Source organism: Dermacentor albipictus, chromosome 1 (assembly GCF_038994185.2).
Source record: "Dermacentor albipictus isolate Rhodes 1998 colony chromosome 1, USDA_Dalb.pri_finalv2, whole genome shotgun sequence".
NCBI classification, from domain to species: Eukaryota; Metazoa; Arthropoda; class Arachnida; order Ixodida; family Ixodidae; genus Dermacentor; species Dermacentor albipictus.
The window spans coordinates 6,097,141-6,112,230 of record NC_091821.1 but is presented as its reverse complement, the minus strand read 5'-3'; the positions used below and the strand labels follow the sequence as shown (position 1 = coordinate 6,112,230).

Below are 15,090 nucleotides of genomic sequence, written 5' to 3'. Positions count from 1 at the left end.
GACTGTGCCTTCATAAGCATGTGTCAGCGTTATATGATTGTCGCTAGTTCCATGGCTGTGATGTTCCTTTGTTTCAGGGCAATGAGAGCCTGGCCACCAGCCTGGAATTCCTGCTTGTGGAAGGCCAGCGGCTGCGCGGTGCTGCCCACTGGCGCCTGTTCTCCGAGGGAGGAGTCCCTCCCCTGGCCCTGGATGAGCCGCAGCTGGCTGACTTCACCCACCCCCCCTCTCTGGCGGACACCGAGAGTTTCGTCTCGGCTGAGGGCACATCCGATGTGAGCAATCTTTTGAGGGGTTGATCGGTGGAAGGGACGAGTTGGTGCCTGTGCTTATGCTTAACCCTTTCAGGGTCGATTTCTTTTATTGCAGATTCCGATTCTTTTTAGGGACCTATTTCGAAAAAAATTTACTGTAATTTTTCTTGGGTGACCATAAGGTGAGAAAAAAATATTTTGCGTTGGTATATATGTACTCTTCATTTATGAATAACAACAATGAAAAAGGAAATAAACTTATAAGAATAAAAAATTTGATGCATTGTTATACACATAGTTCAAGGCTTTGAAAATGCACACACAAGAATATTTCGCAAGCCTCAAATGTTCCTGCTCAAACACTAATATGTACGTCTATAGCATAATCAAACTGCGTAGGTGCGTGCACTCAAGAAAACTCTGTGGTTGTGTGCCCGTCAAAAAGCAAAACGTGTGGCAAACTTCCGCTAATCTTCATCTTATCGCCAACCAGAGGCAGTTAGTTATCGAGATTCTCAAAGAAAAAAAAAGAAACTGATACACATGCACGGTGGCATCTTTCCTATGTGCACCCCTGTGAGCACTAAACAAACGAGCAACAAGCGGCCACCCTTTGAGTGATTAGTAACGAAATGGCCATCAGTTTTGCAAGCGCAGAAAGCCTAAACCGCCTGCCAGGTACCCAAGGGGGGACCCGCCCCCTCCCCCCCGAAATTAAGACGCATACCCCCCACCCACGCCACCACTTCCCACACAGATTCCTAAAGTGCCGCCAAATCAATGCCGAGACTTGACAGCTATTCAGCGATCAACATTTTGCTGCCTTTTTCCCTCCTTTTGGATGGCAGTAGTTATCAGCCTCTCCTGGGATGTGAAGGCCAGTTTCCTCATCAATTCGGTGCCCGTGCGATTAACTCCAGATGGATTCAGTTGCCACTGTCTATTCAATGGTCATGCGCATTGTTGTTGCTTCGTTAGTTCAACCTTCTTCGTTTAGACTGATCCAGGGACCAGGAAAGGGATTCAGCTCGTGGTCAGCTGGTCTGTATGCATGTGAAACGAGTTGTGGCCAGAGAAAAAGCCAATTGCGTTTAACTTTCCTTTTCGTTTCATTATTTCCTCGAGCGATGGCTCGCCGCGACGATGACAGATCCTCGGAACCATATACCCGTCATATGGGTTACATAAGGTGGAAAATAAAATAATGCGAGACAGCATCCATCATCAAACTCTGCAATAACCCTTAAACTCATACACAATATGACTGTCACCTGTTAACTCGTCTGGCTTTTCCATAATTGTACAGCTCTTTTTGTGCAAACTTTCCACCTTGAAGCAAGAGTCGCAAGGATTTGAGAAATTAAGCGATCTACTAGGGAGACAGCCAAGGCAACAGCCAAACAGGAAGGAAAAGCGAAAATTAGCAAATTTAAGTGTTATGAAAATATTTATGGATCATCTTTTTATTTAAAAAGGAAGTAGAGAAAATGCCGCCGGAAGTGAAGAACAATTCCTTGTGTTCTGAATGACACTTCTACAGTTATCATTCGAGCCGCCCAACGTAGCCACTTGTCTGCTGTGCTTATGTAGGTGTTTTTTTAACCTTCCGGTGGTGGGCGCAGTACGTGTAGAATCGCAGCTTCCTGCGCCATATGCGGTTGTACGCGACTGGCGGCCACGCATCGATACCTAACTTCCCAAATAACAATACAAGTTTTTTGTGGCACTTGTTAGAGTAGTAAACGAGGGATCCAAAAGAACTGCAATTGTTCCACATATATATATTTCTGTACAATTCTTCCAGAGCTAATTCAAAAAACGCTAATATAGTCTGATACAACTTAAGTCTGCAATGAAGCTACGCCCATGCCCTCATAACTGCCAGCCACTGTTCCTCTGTGAAGCTGCAAATAATTTGTACTTCAAACTTTTTCTGTTACCCAATTAAGGCGGTAACAACAAAAATAAAATTATTAGTGCGTAATTTTATAACTTTTCCCTTGCTTATTATAGTAAAATGGCCAATGTCTAATTCTTTGTTTAACTGAAGTAACATGCTGTAACAGTAACAGTTTTATGAGTAAAACGGGTTCAGCAGGGAAATGAACTGCACCGCGGACTTTTGAAGAGCGAAATGCTCAGACTCCATACATTTTGTCTCTGTCTGTTGTACACCTCACTGCTTCCGCAGATGAAAAGATTCTTCAAGAACAGCAGATGCCCCGGGGGTGTCAAGTATGATGCCATTTTGAAAAGGTTGCATGACGACGATTTTGTTTGCTTCTGTGATTGGCTGGCGGAGTAACACAACTCCGCGCGGTTTGTGTGCCTTGTTGCCAACTGTTGTTTTTTTAAGTTCTGTTCTACTAAAGTAATCTTTATTTTACACTTTAGCTTCTTTACTTGTTCTTGGCAGTGCTCTTCCTGCGCATTCCTGCGCGAGTCCATTTGACGTGTTTCTTTGTTTGCCAAGTAAAGGAGAGGTGTATCGCACAGGCTTACCTGTAAAATACACCTTATTTCATTTCTCTTTTGTGTGTTTATGTGCCTTTATCGTGAATGGTGAGCGTTATTCACATTTGTACTAGTAAAGGTACCCCCCCCCCTTCATTCACATTGAAAAGTTACCTTGGGTTGCCCCCCCCCTCCCCCCCCCCCCAAAAAAAATTCTCGGTACGTGCCTGCCGCCCGCGGAACAAAACCCAAACCGCCGCCCGCCCGCTCGTCAATGCGCGGGCAGTAGTATATAGACGTGCGGGAGCATATAGACGTGCGGGAGCAAACTACCGTATTTACTCGCATAATGATCGCACTTTTTTGTCAGAAAAAATTGACGCAAATTCAGGGGTGCGATCATTACGCGAGTTAAATTTCCCGCGGAAAAAAAAAATTTTTTTTTTGTCCCGCGTTTGCTGCGGGATGCGAGTGCGGGACACCAAAACAAAGATGGCGGCCGGCGTAGCAAGCCGAACGCGCCGAACGGGATCTTTTTTTTTTTTTTTTCTTCTCGTGAGTACATTACGTGCATTGAAGCAGTTTCTTCCGTGTCAGTGATGAATAATATCGTTAATATCGGCAAGTTTGCGGCAATAACGTAGCCATGTCCACTTTGAGGGGACAGAAACAGATGGGCGCGCTTAGCTGCCAGTGAAGAAACGCATGGCCGGCGTGCTGCGGAAACTACTACCCTAACACGGCACGTTTTCGCTGAGGGTGGGCGAATATCTTAGCTGTGTTACAAACCTCGGCGTATGAATAGGGTACACTTTTAACGTATCAGTGTAAACGTGGCTACTATCATTGCCGCGCGCGATTTGTTTCGTGCTCACGAGTGCAGATGAAAAGAATCGAAAGGCGCCTTTTTTGCTTTTGTTGTCTTCAACCATTATAGGCACCCTGCAATGCAGTTTGCCTGTACATGTCGCGCCACCTGGCAGCGGCGGTGAGCATCCGCGGGTAGGCCGTCACCGTCATTTCACCAGTGACCGCAGTGCGCTCAGGCGCGCCTGCAAGCCTGCTTTTCCAATTTTCCAATAGATTCCCCGCGGCCTCTTGGCAGCTCCTTTGTGAGAAGTGTGAACAAAAAGAACAAGCGCAGATACTGCTGCGTTAAGAACTGTCAGAACCGCGGAGGGGATGTCGGCATCAAATTGTACCGCTTCCCTTCGAAACCGGGGGAAGCAACCCGGCGGCTGAAGTGGATCGTCGCGGTTCGTGTCGGTCTTGCGAATTTCTGCTTAACGAACTAAGACGTAAGTGCAAAAACAAGAAAAAAAAATGAAAGAGAGCCAGGAGCGGCATCTGTAAATAGACACAATAAAGCGTCAACTGCATGAAAATGCGTGAAATGGTTCCTGCTGTTGTAAATCAGTTTTGATAGTTGTTTAGCTCTTCTTGCTCCAAAACAAACCCGCAGTGGTTGTTAGGTGTCAAATCTAGCTTCGTAATTAAGGGCTCCGTGCTAGAGCTTTGCATGCGCTTGCTTCCTCCTGCGCCAAGATCAAGACGCGAATGCTGGTACCGAGCTCATTCGTGCCGATGTTTTCTCGCGCTTAGAACAACAGAACTAAGGTTGGAGTACACTGCAGAACACGACGAGTATTCGAAAATTAGCATTTCCCTCGAGCACACAAGAGCATATTTCTTCAATCTTCACGTTGTTTAGTCTCAGCTAATTGCTCTCTATGATTCTTCAGCGGTAATATCTTCTGACATTCGAGCCCGAACGACAATACCAGAATATGCTCGAGGCACTTCGTCAACGGAGAAAAAAGCACTTACCTGCCAATTCGCCAAAACTTCTACAATGTGAGGTGCAAGGCACGCTCCAAGTAAGAAAGCGACAAATGACAGTTAAAAGACGTCCACGGCCGTATTTGCTCACTTAAGTGGCATAAAATAATGGTTTGTTAACGCACTTCGAAATCGACGTCGTAAGCATACTTACTTTGTTGTGAAAAATACTTCGCTACCCGCGGTGGTTGCTTAGTGGCTACGGTGTTGGGCTGCTGAGCGCGAGGTCGCGGGTATAAATCCCGGCCACCGCGGCGGAATTTCGATGGGGTCGAAATACTAAAACACCCGTGTAATTAGATTTAGGTCCACGTTAAAGAACCCCCAGGCGGTCCAAAATATTCCGCAGTCTCCCACCACGGCGTGCCTCCTAATCAGATCGTGGTTTCGGCACCTAAAACACCACAATTTAATTTAAGCACCTCACTGGGATGTGCGTGCTGTTTACTTCTTTGACACGGTATACGTGGTTGTAGTAAAAGATTTCACGTCCTTTCTCAAGCGTCGGTGGTCCAAAATGGGCCTCGACGTTTTCGATTGCCAATAACCGCAATTTAGAACGTCCGAAAGCTTTCAAACGAGTACCGCAAAAGCTTGTCTCCGTAGCAGCGGCCGCCTCAGTGTTTCGCGCAACTGACACGGTGGCGCTGACGGCTGAGCCGATCGCCGCGCCGCCTGACCATTGCAGGGAGCCTATAAAGCCTACCCATAATAAAAGCAAGTTTGGTTGTACCTCTTGTTGTCATGGAAGTGCGGAAAGTGATGAAAGTAATAAAATGAGGCATCTACTTAAGCATGTTTGGTGCGTGCAGACAAGTCGTTCGCGTAGCATTCGACAGATGGTAAGCGCGATCATTATTAGCTAGACTTGGCACACGACATATCGCTGCGGCAAGTTCAGGGTGCGATCATTACATGGGAAATGAAAAAAATCGAATTTTGACGACAAAATTCAGGGGTGCGATCATTACGCGAGTGCGATCATTATGCGAGTAAATACGGTAGCTCTAAAACAAACCATGCAATGAAAACCGAGAGAGGGAGGCGCATGAAAAAAATTCCCTGTGTTCCCACATAGTGGCAGCACATGACAAAAGAAAAAGTTAGGAAATTGGCGCGCTTTTTAAACGTACAGACGGCGCCATAAATATACGGCATCGTCCATGTCGGACTTGTTTGTGGCGCCGTATATTTACGTCGTTGACCCTGAAAGGGTTAAACAGCACGGCAAGCGACACAGCACAAGTGCCGATGTTGTGCCTTTGCCTCACTTTTAGTATTTACATAGGGGGGCGCGAATATCGAATGATATATTTCAAGTCGACTATCGGGAAACTTTTTACGAAATTTAATGCATACAGATATTGGGCGGGACAACACAATGCAGCTCACGCTCGGGAATCTCCTAGCATCGCATAACAAGAATGTAGCAACTGATCAGTAATATAGATATATAGAAATTGATATATACAGTATGGTCTACTCTTATTAATGAGAACACCAAATTAGTGTGCCAGCACTGATTACAGCTCAGTTCTAGTATATGAAAGTCTGGAAAATATTTTTTTTTATGGATGCGATTTCTGTTGAATGGAATCAAGGGCTTTCTTTTCCCTCTGAAACTAATGAATTAGGGATGTTTAGTTGTACTAAATGCCAATGAGGTTTTCAGTTCAATTGTTTGAGGTTTGAATAAGTTTATTGTTTCTTTTCAAACACCAAAGAAAGTGAAGCAAGAGCTAAAGGCATGTAGCCTGACAAGGGCTCTTGGTCCAGTCAGCATCTCAAGCGGAGAAAGTGCATATATGAGAAATTAAATGTGATGCAATTGCATTGCGTATATATAGACGCAGAGTATATAATTTTCTGTAATCTAGCAATGCAAAATAGAAGGGTGGTTAGTTTTGCGGAAATTTGGAGATACAAGGCAGTATTCACGTACACAGTGTAAATGCACAGTCGAACCCACTTATACCAATATTCAGGTGCCGTGAAAATTCCATTGTTATAACTGGGTTGCATGAAAAAATCAAAATAGGGGGATGGCAGAGCTGTTGTGAGAAAACTATAATGGCGGGGACGCCAGTGACCCTCCTCACCGCCTTCTTCCATCCGGCTCCTGATTGTGTTCCCTTGTTTAACTGCTTCCTGGGCGCTCCAATCGCGTATAACAAGCCACGGCTGTCGGTGTTAAAGAGTGGCACTGCTATAACAACTGCAAAGAGGGGTCACGAGTGGCAAGCGATATGCAAGCACCGCCAAGGCATCGCTATGGTGGCCCCAAAAGGGGCCTTTTAAAAAATGCGAGAAGGTTGCTGCAGCAGCCTATCAGCTTGGGAAATCCAGAAGCAACACTGAAGCGAGATCACCACAAGAATCTCACCATGAACTTCTCACTGGCTTGCACAAGAAAATCCTATGTCCGTCAGCCTTGCGTGCTTTACGTGAAGCTTGCCGACATCCTTATCCAAGGCATGCAGGTGCTCCACGTAGTGCAGGGGTAGCTTCTTCGCGAAAACAAAGCCCTGGAGCTTTGTTTCATCATCTGCCAGGCCTCCTGTAAGGACAACGTTGAGGCAGCCTGCACTACAGCATCATTGCTGCCGTCGCTATCTGATGCAAGCACGTACGCGATGATCGCCTAATTGGTTAGAAGCACTTAGTTTCCAAATCTATAGCCGTGTGCTTTCTTTTTAGCAGCAACGTCATGCATTGCTGATGATCAGCAGGTAAATTAGCCATCTTCCATTTTGGCGGCAAGAAACCGCATGACTAGGAACAATTTTGACGCAACCAACAAAGACGAGCGCAAGCAATAAAGCTGTTTGCAGAACTGCCATGGAACTGCACTGAATTAGAAGCCAACTACACCAGTGAGCAGCGCAGTTGGCACGGCCCATTCATGTTTCCGAGGGAAAGGCGGCGTAGAGTTGTGGACCCAGCTCATTCGTTGTTCAGAGGGGTGGAAGGGCGACGGGAGAGAGGCGCGGAGATGGCTGGAAAATGAGCGCGCTGCAGCTGTTGGAGCAGCGGCCCATTGTGTAGCGGCTCGAATTTCTCATTTTCTTTTCATCGATTTCGCATTTCACTACCTTTTGGCTCTGACACGCAGCAGCCAGACTTCATTGTTATAACCAATAATGAGGCATCAGGGCATTGTAGTAAGCGGATTATTTCACGATGGAAAACATCCAAAAGTTGACGGTGCAGCAGCTTCTCATTGTTATTACAGATATATTGTTAAAACTGGCATCGTTATAAGTGGGTTCGACTGTAATACATAAAAATACTGAGAACAATAAATCTCACGCAAGATAACTCACACAATTATTTCAGACATAGTTTATTTTCACATATAATGCATTCACGCATACACTTGAATGTTTTCAAAACACACATGATAGAATACAAGTAAAATTTCTATGGAAACACAGAAGAAAATCTCAGTTTTGCGCAGTACCATTTTCTAACACTAATCTTCTAATATGCTTTCTATTGATGCATTGATTAAAGTTAATCTTCTGCCCTATTCCATTGAACAAATTGGGAATTTGGTAGTTTATATGCTGTGTACCATAATTAGTTCTAATTTGCAATTTCTCCTCAAGCAATACTGTGGTGAAGGTTTAATTGATGCAGTTCTATGTAATTGATTTTTTTATATGCAGTATTAGACTTCAAACCTGCGATAACAAAATCCCTGCAATAACGAAATATTTTTGTATTCCCTGCGAGTGTTTATAGGGTTCAATGCATTTGATACCGATCGACAAGGAAATGTCGCTGTACTACAATCCTGTATCAACAAAATTTACCGGAAGGTAACCCTGCTTACTGCTTCCTCATGCAAGGCTAGCAGACTCCAAAATGTGCTCAAATGTGATTGCTTCGCACTAAAATTGCGTAAAATACCACCTCATTACACTTGCGTGGGCGCCACCATATTTGTTTACAAAAACAACCAAGTGCCGGAAGCAATTGTGTACTCTGGAAACCTGTCATGGCCACCATCCTTGTTGTTGATTGCCCGTTTGAAGGGCCACGCATGTTGCTACTGTATACTTGCCAACTGTTCCGAATTTTCCGTAAAATGTACGAATTTCAAGCAGTCTCATGATGACTCTTGCTTGAAAATTTACGGGAAACATTTTATTTGTCAAAAAAAAGTCAAAATGTAGTAAAACTACACCCTGGTACCTTGCGCCACCATGAGAGGGCAATGCGTATCTGTGGTATCATCAGCAGTTGCAAGGTTGTAGTGACTTCTGTTGTCTTAGGGGGGTCACGAATCCATATCCAAAGCTTGATAGTGCCGATAGCACGTCTAGCGCCTCGGCAAACCTGTTGCCATGCTGTTGCCTTCTTTTGCGTGAGTGTGCGGGTTTGGACTTTAGTCAGCTTCAGTCACTGCAGTGTTGGCCTTGCCTTTTGTGTGACTAGCTGCCGCGTCGGACGCAGTGCAACTCCGGCCTGTAGGCTTCGCTGTGCAATGGCGGGCTCGAAGCCCCGACACTAGTTCCAAGTGTTTTTGAAATCGTGCACGGAAGAATTTCTGTGCTTCGTGCCGTCGAAGAAAAGGGAGAAGTTTGGATTCTGCACCACATGTGCCTGTGATAAGAACATCTCGCATGGCGGCAAGTCTGACATCAAGGTCCACATCGCTTCGAAAAAGCATCAGGGATACGTGCGAGCCCCGGACAGCCAGCCAAGCCCAGCAAGTTTTGTACGCAGCGACAACGACCTCGGTGTGATTCGTGCAGAATGCCTTTTCATGGCGTTTTTAGTTGAACACAACCCACTGAGTTTCAGCGATCATGCGGGACCACTTTTCTGGAAGATGTTCCCCAACTGCAAAGAAGCGAAACTCTATGCCTGTGGACGAACAAAAACAATGTCAATTGTTCAGGAAATGGCTGCCAACGCGGAGACTCCTTTGCTTGATGCCCTAAAACAGCAAGTACTTTCGATTTCTGTGGACGGCAGTAACAATAGGGATACACAACTTTACCCTATTGTTGCGACATATTTCATTGAAGAAACGAGTAGAGTTGAAAGCTGCCTTCTTTGCCTCGGGACAATCCAAGGGGAAGCGACGGGTCACAAGATTGCAAATCTGGTTCTGGACTACATGAACTCTTGGAATTTGTCTCTTGGAAACCTCTTGGTTATATGTGTTTGTACAATGCCAATGTAATGATCGGCAAGAAAAACAATGTTTCTACTCTGTTGAGAGAGGCTCAACCAGGTTTGATAGGGGTAGGTTGCCTGTGCCATCTCATGAACTTGGCTGCCCAAAAAGGAGCTTCATGTCTTCCTGTAAAGGTTGATGAGGCTTTAGTTAACATTTTTTTTTTTACCTAGAGAAAAGCTCGAAACGAAAAGATCGACTTAGAGTTCCAGAAAATGCATGACGCCAAGGTCAGAAAGATGTTGAAGCATTTGCCGACACGTTGGCTGTTATTGGGAAAGTGTTTGAAGAGGCTGCTCGATCAGTGGTAACCACTACTCGGCTTTTTTTTTTTTTTTTATCTGAAACGAAGCAGTGCAGCAAGCAGAGCTTGTTTTTGGAGTCATACCAAATTCCGAAGACTTCCTCACAAACCCCCAAGAATCCTGCACTGACCCCAAAGTCTGCTACACATCTTCACAAGACTGCTGCAGGCCTCGGGGGTAAAAAAGCACCGACGGCGATAAACTCTCGCTAAAGAGGGAAGGAGCTCATCCTTAATCCCAAGCAAAATAATTGAAACCTAATACCGAAGATTCTGGGAAGCCAGCCATGTGACCCATGACGAGCGCCTGTTTTATTTTTTTGTCATCGGAGCTGAACAGGGCATGCTGTCTTTTTCTCCAAAATTTTATACCGCTTTTTGAGAAGGCAAGCTGCCTTCTTCAGGCACAGCCTCCTCAGGTTCATGTACTGAGGGGATTCTTGAACTGCTCTTTTCGAGGATCTCCTGTCTAGATTTGTGCGCCCAGGTGTTGTCAAGGCATGTCATTCATTGCTGGAAGTTGACTGTGGAGCTGCAGAGAACCAGAAAGGTGATGAAGACAGTCATTGGCAGCACAACCAACTCTGTGGTTGAGACACTGAGCTGCATTGAGAGAGAGCAGTTCTTCTCTGCTGTACATCTGTACTTAATGGTAGCATGCGATTACATTTGCCACAAATTCCCACTAGAAGACGTCAATCTCAAGATGGCTGAAGTTGCTCAAGTACAAGCTCTGGAAACTGCTTCATTAAACAGCGTACGTCATTTTATTATGGCATTCCCGGCTACCCTACCCCAGCAGAGTGGCGAATCAAAAAAAGCTATTGACACCTTTGAAGTCGACTTTGCCAACTTGCAAGCATATCGGATCCCAGCAGAAATATTGAATGAACCAAGGTGCAATGTGCAGTGATCGCAATTGGGAAGCGTTCAAAGTGTCAACGGATCGCTCAGGTTCCACAGAATTTCAATGGTTATGCTGGGTATTCTCTCCATTTCCCACAGCAATGCTGAATGTGAGAGAATATTGAGCACTGTGAACAAAACTCGAATGGAGTTTCACTTATCTGTGTGTGAGAAAACACTTGAAAGTCTGCTGATGGTCAAGGGGCACCAGAGTGGTACTTGCTTTGAACGAACCTACACGGAGAAGTTTTTGAAGCAGGCAAAGTCGGCAACAGCAATATCATTGCAAAACTAAATTGTGCCCCATAGGAGTTTTTGCTCTTCACTCTGCAAGTCACAGATTTTACTTGCGGTTGTGAAAATGTGAGTAAGCTTGTCGCGAAAGGTAAATCACTTTAAAAAAAAAAAGTGCTGCCATGCACCTTCCGCCGTGATACTTTTACGAATTTCCAAATTTTCAGATTGGCAGGTATGCTACCGACATGTCGCGACAATTTTTGCACATCTAATGCGATGGTTAATGTGTGCCTCATTGAACAAAATGCAGCGAAAGCAAGGAAATCCACGCCCCATTGATGTGGAATTGTTTATGGCACTGGTGGTCTTAGCATGGAGTGCCACGCATCAGGCCGTGATTGAGCGAAGGAATACGCCTCCCTTGCTTCAACAATGCTGTTTTTGGTGCCACCCGACAGGCATCGCACGCGGATTCGGCGACAGACGTAGATTTGCACAAAGGGGCCGTAATCTCGATCAATTGCCTTTAAATATTTAAGATACGATCATTTTCACACTCTGCACTGGACACATCGGTGCCTGCGGGTGACAGCGTGCACTGGAGAAATTCCGCTGCATGCGTGAAGCGTCCGGTACCAAGTTATGCAGAATCTCGCAAAAGTGATCGTATCTCTGAAAGCCATTTACCGAGAATACTGCTCCCCGGCAGTGCTGCCACTGCTGATCGACGCATGTGGCACACTTTGGGCTGTCGGCAGTGTGGTTATATATCCTCGAGCAGAGTTTGCCAAAGTAGGCTGACGGAATTTCGACAGCAAAATTGCGTCCTGCGACGCATTACTTATCTGTGCTGTCTCATTTCGCAACAATGAAATCCTCGCAAAAGTGCATTTTTTCGCATTCCTCGCAGACTTTGTTATTGCGAGGTTCAACTGTAGTTTACAAGTATATATCTGGGTTACGCTTAGTATTTCATGCTTAAGAAACAGTTGATGAGTATGTAACTGCGGGCCTGTGTTTTACGGCAGTCTTTTATTTATTGCTTAGAAAGTTCCTTTTCTCCAAAATGCAGAAGGGCTATCCCAAACAATGTTACTAGAACCAGCTCAGTTTCAAAGCTGTGCTGAAAACGTGGACCCCGTGGCGGTCGCGAGAACAACTGGCACTGCGATCCAGTCGTGCTACTCACAGTGCTTCTGGTTGTGCGCTGCCTTCACTGCGGGTTTGTCTCCGTGCGGTTGTTTTGTTGCTGTGCATTTGTTGCCGCCTGCAGAAGTTTGTGCGGAGGTGTGAAGCCTGGCTTGTGTCGAGCATGTAATATGCCGACGTGTTTTGCTGTGTAAGTTGTCAGCTAAGCACCACATTTAGCGTGTAAGCATTCTTTGGCGAGTACCGGAGGTCTGAAAAGTGTAATGCCTTGTATCTGCACAAAAATGCATAATTTGCGAAGACGTTTGTTATAATAATAGAAGTGTAGATGATTGGTAGCTTTATAAGTGATAAGGAACGATTTAAGCAAAAACAAATACAGTAAAATGGATCACACAGAATACCCCTAGAAATTATAGGGCTCCATAGAAAATGCATGGGGAAGATTATAATAGTAGGGGTGAGCCAACTTGAAATTTGGAACTGGGCCAACTTGAAATTTGGAAAAGGGGGGTGGGTGGGCCAACATGAAGTTTGGACATGGACCAACTTAAATTTGGGGGTGGGCCACCTTAAAATTTAGGGTTGCGCCAACCTTAATTTGGGAGTGGGCGAACTCAAAATTTGGTGTCGTGCCAACTTGAAATTTGAGGCTGGGCCAGTTTGAAATTTGGGGGAGGGCAAATTTAAATTTTTGTGTTGGGCCAGCATGCAATACAATTTTATCCAAGGAAAAGCATAGCTTATATAGGATGTAAGAGACCTCTTCATTTGCAGATAACAGGATATACAATAATTTTAAAGCTTTTTTATGGTATCCGGTAGTTTTGTTTCACTTTCTCCCTCATTAGCTATCCAACTTCTATCCCCTCCCACATAATCGATTATGAACTCTGTTATTTGGTAGAGACATCTGGTCACAATTGAGGTTGGAGTAGCTTTGCAGTATAGCACAGCCGTTGAAATCGAACCGTACTCGTCACCCTTAGGACTCGTATTGCTCTTGCGAAGCTGTCACTCATAGTGAAAACCATGAGCTCTAATTATGAAGGTAGTGTAGCTTTTCAGTGGAGTAATAAATCGACGCAGACAAATGAACGTGTGTGCTATACCAAGCTGCCGTGCCGCTGCAGCAGCCGGTGCAGCCAACCGGTAGCTGGACTACGCCAATGTTACTAGACTAGGTTCAGTTTTCAAACTTCTGTGACTGCGTGAACTTACCACCGATGCTCTCATCTCGTGCTGCTGCTGTCGCACTTTGCTCGGTCAGCACGCTGCGGACGGGGTGGCGAAGCACTGTCTGCGGCTGTTCACGTGTTTTGGCGGTGTGTATACATGTGTGTTTTGCTGCAGTTTCAGTGCTTTTTGTGACACTCTTGTGTATTTTCAATGCCGTGTGCATTTTGACGAGTTTACGGCCCGTATCATCCAATTTTATTTGGTGATGTGAATGCATATCTATGCTGCGTTCCTGCAGTGAGAACCTGCCTTGAATGTGCAAGTCTGCTCGCAAGCGAGCAAAGCTCACATAGGTTTTAACATTGCACTTGTTAATGTGGTGCTCTGATGAAAGAAATAGTGTTAGCTTCATTTTTCTTTTATCCCAAAATGAACTGCTGAGAGTGTATATACAGGATGTCCCAGCTAACTTTAGTAAGAATTTTAAAATATGGAAATGCCACGTACCTAGACAGAACCAAGGTAATGTTCTTTGCTGTCGCTTGGAGATCCTCAAATTATCTTTTAATTCTGCCTAGCTAGGTAATTAGTCTTAATTAATTAATGAACTCAAATATTTTAATTCGATGAAAAGTGTCAATGAAAAAATTGTAGAGTGACATGAAAACTCCCGATACAGCTTTCTGTTGCTCAGTATGTGCTACACAAAGGTGTTTTTCCAAGTGTGAAAGAAGCCTGCGAATATACGCAAAGTGCCTCGAGGGCCCAGTTGCACGGCAATTTTGCATGCATTTGTAGGCTTATTTCATGCTCGGAAAAACACGTTTATGTAGTAGCACGTACTGGTAGCAAACTATTGCCGGCATCTTCCAAAGCTACTGTGCACTTTCGAAAGTTAAAAACTCCTTCTTCTGTTCGCCGAATTTATGGCTTGCAGCAAACTGCATTTGACATTGTTTCGTGCCGAGTTTCGCACGCCCGAGCAGACGACGGTGAAAATCCGCCAATGGCATGGCGTTATTACAGTCACGTGCCTCAGTCGACGAATGGAATTGCGCATGGGGACTACTTTTTCACAGGCTTTTTCTTCATAGCCATTCAGCGCACAGAGTACCAGTGGCACAAAAACTAACCGAGAAAAGTTGCTCTTTCAAACAAGACCAAGATGGCTACAATCGGAAACTTCGAACGGCAACTGCGCGTCACGAAAAAAGGCCATTTTTGGCGCTTTCGTCAGTAAAAATACGACTCGCCGACGCGATATAGAACACAATAACAACCAAAATATTGGTCCAAGATGCATGAAAATTTCTGAGATAATGCATCAGACATTGTAGAATCCAAAAATAATGTTTTCCAAAAGTGATTTTTCTGCGATTTTTCGGTCTCTAAGACCCGTGTCCTCCCTTAATAGTGCAGAATGATACTTTCATTTTACCGTAATTAGTAAGAGCTTTAGGCAGCAAGAAATTATTTTTCTGAGCAAAACGAATAGGGTTAATATTGTTTAAGCAATCCAAGGAAATAAAATTATGTGTGAGATCTTTATTAATCAATCTGAAAAGCATAGTAACTAAGTT

The 15,090-nt window shown here is 44.8% G+C and overlaps 1 protein-coding gene across 9 annotated transcripts in view; it reads left to right on the top strand.

Moving 5' to 3' along the window:
- Positions 1–15,090, top strand: part of Miga (mitoguardin) — a 296,982-nt gene that overhangs the window by 60,369 nt on the left and 221,523 nt on the right. For all 9 annotated transcript variants that reach the window (XM_070538810.1, XM_070538808.1, XM_070538800.1 and 6 more), the window contains one exon: positions 78–275. In XM_070538810.1, coding sequence (XP_070394911.1) covers positions 78–275 — 198 coding nt within the window. The remainder of the gene's footprint in view (positions 1–77; positions 276–15,090) is intronic.